General features: G+C 52.3%; 1 protein-coding gene across 1 annotated transcript; it reads left to right on the top strand.

Annotated features, from left to right (window-relative positions):
* The first annotated feature begins 274 nt into the window (after positions 1-274).
* LOC117852746 (aquaporin NIP2-2) lies at positions 275-4,186 on the top strand. Its single transcript, XM_034734979.2, has 5 exons — positions 275-569; positions 715-939; positions 2,602-2,796; positions 2,948-3,009; positions 3,590-4,186. Exons 1-5 carry the CDS (start codon positions 408-410, stop codon positions 3,837-3,839), a joined length of 894 nt encoding a protein of 297 aa, XP_034590870.1. The 5' UTR covers positions 275-407; the 3' UTR covers positions 3,840-4,186.
* Positions 4,187-5,050: the final 864 nt, after the last annotated feature.

Raw genomic sequence — 5,050 nt, 5'->3', positions numbered from 1 at the left:
AGCACCAATTCACCGCGTCCTCCTGTCAGGTTTTGCTTCTTCCAACGAGCCCTCCCGGCCTGCGGTGCCCACGTCCACCACCCCGCCGGCCGGTTCCAGTCCAGTCCACCACCCAACCTCCGGAGCTCCCCCACGGGCGGTCTCGCTCTCGCCCCGCAGCCACAAGCGCAAAGGCGCTCGCCTCGGCCTCCCGGACCCCAGCGCCCACCACCTGCCGTCCCCGTCGCCCTCGGCCTGGCCCTGCTTCCCCTCGCCACCCATCTATAAATACCCCGGCTGCCCGCTGCGGAGCTGAGAGCAGGCAGCAAGCACAGCTTAATTAGCTAGCGCCACCGATCGAGCAGCCTCTCTCCATCCTCTCCGCCGCAGCGATAGAGAGCTGATCTCTGCTAGGCTATCGATCGGCCATGGCCGCCTCCACCGCACCGTCGAGGACCAACTCGCGGGTGAACTACTCGAACGAGATCCACGACCTCTCCACCGTGCAGAGCGGCGGCTCCGCCGTCCCCACCATGTACTACCCGGAGAAGTCCCTCGCCGACATCTTCCCGCCGCACCTCGGCAAGAAGGTACGTGTAACTAACTGCTGCTCCGGCCTCCGCCGCTGGCATCGGTCGGCTGAAGAGATCGATCGAGCACGGCGACCCGACCGGCCGTGGCGACACGTACGGGCTGATCGATCAGATAACTGATGATCGGTGTACTCGTGCGCAGGTGATCTCCGAAGTGGTGGCGACGTTCCTGCTGGTGTTCGTGACCTGCGGCGCGGCGTCCATCTACGGCGAGGACCTCAAGCGCATCTCCCAGCTGGGGCAGTCCGTGGCCGGCGGCCTCATCGTCACCGTCATGATCTACGCCACCGGCCACATCTCCGGCGCGCACATGAACCCCGCCGTCACGCTCTCCTTCGCGTGCTTCCGGCATTTCCCCTGGATTCAGGTATGTGTACGGTGTACCAACTGCACTGCACATCGATCCGTCCCTTCTGCCTGCTTGGCGCTTCTTTTTCTCTTCTCTGCTCCAAATTTGTTTCGTGATCGTCCGGCTACCGGAAAGAGTTCGTTGCTCCTAGCGTGCTGGCATCATATTTCTTTTCGTGGCAGCTCATTGGTTGGGTAATCTATTGTTAATAGGAGTTCAGTAGGACTTAGTTGTCAGCATGTTGTCATATAGTGTACCTGGCTATTACCCATGTCAGGCTACTAGCTACAATTTAACTTTTTGTAGAACACGCGGTAGAGTTATGTATTTTCTAAATAAAAAAACTGTATGTTTTCAAAAAAAAAAATCAACCCCGGTGCAGGTACGGGTTCAGACAAAGCATGAAACATTACTACTGTAGAGGGAAAACTGCAACAAAAAAAAAAGACAACGAAACCATAGGGTAAACTAAACACAGCTAGCTTCAGAGCTGTTTTACGAAGGCGCAAACTTTAGAGATATATAGTTTGCACTGCACGTCGATCACATGGTGCCGGCAATTTTAAACGCTTTTTTTTTGTTGCTAAACTTCAGACTTGTATATGGATTATCCGCCAACTGGACACAAGAAGACGCCAATAATCAACCAGCACCCCTATACTTTAGTACTATAGCACAAGTTGACACGTACATCCAGTTCACGATTACTTAAAACAAGTCAGGTATTTCGCAAACAGCTTATCTGTTCCCCCATGGTGGCGTAGTTTCCTACTCGGGGGTGTCAGGTCGGTAGCCTGCAGTAGCAGCAGCATCTCCAAAAACGAAACATGCATTGGTGCATTATTGGAAACAAGCTGATCATATCGAGGCATCGAGCTCGCCGAGGCCCGAGCATGTGAGCCGATAAAAACAACCTCAGACAGTAGAGGAGGCTCCATCTCTCGGATACAGAAAGAATATATCTTAAAAAAGAAGGAGCAGGTGAGAGACGGATGCATGATTGGGCAACTTGGCGTATAGACTACTGATTATATTGGATCATGAAAGCCTCGATAATTAGCTTCCGCTAATGGCCACCGTGTACCGGCCGGGGGCGATCAGCGGCGTTGACATTCTCGCGGCTCTCGTCCTTTGATTAGAGGGGCCAAGCGCTGGCCGCCATGACTCCTGATGACCATCAAGGAGATGGTGGCCACTGGCCAGGATGGTGCTGGCCGGCCAGCGTCTTGGCCGTGGGCCAAGATGACGCGTGCGCCGGGCGTGCGTGCGTGCGTGCCGGCCGGAGATAGAAAGGGGGCGTGGGGGGAGGAATATAATCTGCGAGACTGTGACGATTGGGAACCAGAGCCTTCGTCGAGGAATTGGAGTTAGCGGCTGGCGTGGCATGCTTGCAAAGTCCGCACCCCGCGCCGTACCGTACCACGCGTTCGCCAGCCGCGGCCAGGATGGCAGGACGGGCGGCTCTACTGCTCGCTCGGCCCGGGCTCGCCGAGAGCCACAGCCTTTGGGCGGAATATTCCAAGCTGTCCATCCTTCCTCCCTACCTGACCGGCCGGCCGGCCCGATTCGATGGACGTGGTGCCCTCATGCGTCGTGCCTGCCTGGGTGCACGCCCATCACGTCATAGGCTGTGCATCGGCGTCATGGTTTGGTTTGTGATGGTTTTGTGTTTTGCTGCAGGTGCCGTTCTACTGGGCGGCGCAGTTCACGGGAGCGATGTGCGCGGCGTTCGTGCTCAAGGCGGTGCTCCACCCCATCGAGGTGATCGGCACCACCACGCCGACGGGGCCGCACTGGCACGCGCTCGTCATCGAGATCGTCGTCACCTTCAACATGATGTTCGTCACCTGCGCCGTCGCAACGGACTCCAGGGCGGTGAGTGGCCTTCGTCCCCAGCTGCTGTTTGCTCGTATTGCCTACAATGCTGAGGATGCCCTCTCCCCTGTTCTTCATCAGTTCTCTCCCTGCTGGTTCACTGCTTGCATGCCCTGACGACGACGACTTCGTTTGGTTTATTTGGTTGCAGGTGGGTGAGTTGGCCGGGTTAGCAGTCGGTTCCGCGGTTTGCATTACGTCCATCTTCGCAGGGTAATATGAACGAAACGATGAATAACTAACCAATCACTGATGAGCACTGACCAAACACTAGTAGTAGTAGCTATAGCCTAATTAATTAGCAGCAAGGACATCGGCTATAGTACTCTCACGAGGAATTAAAACATGATAGACTTTCGACCAAAGAGCTATAGCAGTAGTGACACCGAAGAAACCGCCTAGGTCCTTTTAGGAAATTTTAGCATACGTGACTTCTCAAGCTGTTGACGTCGTTTGCTAGTAAGCTGGCCACATTTTTTTGATTTTCCTCCAAATTGGCACCGTGTTGTTGTACAAGCTGACACTCTGGTTGCGACAGGGCGAAACCTCTAGTGAATTAGGTTCAGTGAACCCTGTCAGACATGCCTTCACTAACAAACAATTTTCTAGACCCTCTGACTTTGGAACTAGTCACTAGTAGTAGCTACGAAAACAAAGATTAGCTACCCTAAAAAAAGCAAAGATTAGCTACAGGCACAGAGTACTGCACACACTGATGAGCCACTACTGACGCACACGCACATATATACATGTAAGCTAATACACGACGCGGGGGAACGAGTGGCATTTGCAGGCCTGTGTCCGGCGGATCGATGAACCCGGCGAGGACGCTGGCGCCGGCGGTGGCCAGCAACGTCTACACGGGCCTCTGGATCTACTTCCTCGGCCCCGTCATCGGCACGCTCTCCGGCGCCTGGGTCTACACCTACATCCGCTTCGAGGAGGCCCCCGCCAAGGACGCGCCCCAGAGGCTCTCCTCCTTCAAGCTCCGCCGCATGCAGAGCCAGTCCGCCCTCGCCGCCGACGAGTTCGACACCGTCTAGTGGCGGCCGGGACCGTCCGGCTGGCCGGTGTGCACCAATCACACCTCAACACCATGCGTGCGTCGTCCATGCGTGTGAACTGTGCTCTCGCTCTGTTCAAGACCTCATGGTGGGAGAGAGCTAGAGCTGCGTGTGTGTAGCGGTACATACTCGGTGTACGTACCTACGTGTTTGTATTCTTCTCCCGTAGCCTATACGTACGTATTCGTGCGCGCGCACGTACGCGTTGTTGAGCAGCGGGGATCTCGGAGCAGTGTAATGCTTTATGTTATCTTCGGCTTTTATTTGTATCGCGTCGTCAGAGTTGCAAAAGTTAATTGATGCAGTTGACGGGCTTGTTTGCAAAAGATGCGTGCATGTTGGAAGAAGTATATGGATTTAACTTTTTGTCTACAGCTTTTATTTATCTTTTCTTTTTGGTTTGAGCTCATTTTTTACTGTACTTTTTAATGGTCTTTTGCATATATGTAGTAGGCCAGGGCCACTCTAGCTTAGGCATTGCACTGGCATGAGTCAGTGAGTCAGTTGGTGGTGAATGATGATACCATCACGCACTAAGCATGCTTATGTCAGTGTTGTTGACTGCCCTGAAATGGCATTAAAAAAGAAGACTCCTTTGGAGGCCTTCAAGAAATTCGTTGACAGCAACTTTGCAAGAAATTGCACACATATGTCAACTAGCAGCAAGCAATAAGGCCTTATTGCATAATTTGTCCACAATCCTTAAACTGCAAGAAAGGAGAAAACGTGGTTGACTATCTTAGCCGACCACAGTTGCACGTTTATAGAGGGTGAAAAATCATCAAGAAAAGTACATAAGTACAATTGTGATCATCTAGAACTCGTCTGCTTTATAACTTGAATTACAAGAGAACCTATCTCTAAACAATCCGAATCTATCTCTAAAACCACAACTATAGCACAAGCTATCCGGTTACAACCGGTTACAAACATAATTCTAACATCCTCCCTCAATCTAAACTTCTCTTCTTTTTGAGATTTAGATTGTGCTTGAAATCTTCTAGCTTACCAGCTATCAAGGCCTTAGTAAATCCATTTGCAACTTGATTGTGAGTAGACACCAATCTTACTTGTAATTGTTTCTTGGCGACTCTCTCTCGAATAAAGTGAAAATCAATTTCAATATGTTTTGCTCGAGCATGAAAAACTGAATTTGCTAAAAGATAAGTAGCTCCCAAATTATCACATCA

The sequence above is a fragment of the Setaria viridis genome, chromosome 4 (genome assembly GCF_005286985.2).
Source record: "Setaria viridis chromosome 4, Setaria_viridis_v4.0, whole genome shotgun sequence".
In the NCBI taxonomy this organism is placed as follows: domain Eukaryota; kingdom Viridiplantae; phylum Streptophyta; class Magnoliopsida; order Poales; family Poaceae; genus Setaria; species Setaria viridis.
The sequence above is the reverse complement of the archived record's forward strand: the minus strand, read 5'-3'. Positions and strand labels throughout refer to the sequence as shown.

Excerpts from the sequence above, each read along its gene's own strand:
- LOC117852746 (XM_034734979.2), top strand. The coding sequence starts at position 408 with ATGGCCGCCTCCACCGCACCGTCGAGGACCAACTCGCGGGTGAACTAC. Across the intron at positions 570-714 it reads CGCCGCACCTCGGCAAGAAG|GTGATCTCCGAAGTGGTGGC; the intron begins GTACGTGTAACT and ends ACTCGTGCGCAG. Across the intron at positions 940-2,601 it reads GGCATTTCCCCTGGATTCAG|GTGCCGTTCTACTGGGCGGC; the intron begins GTATGTGTACGG and ends GTTTTGCTGCAG.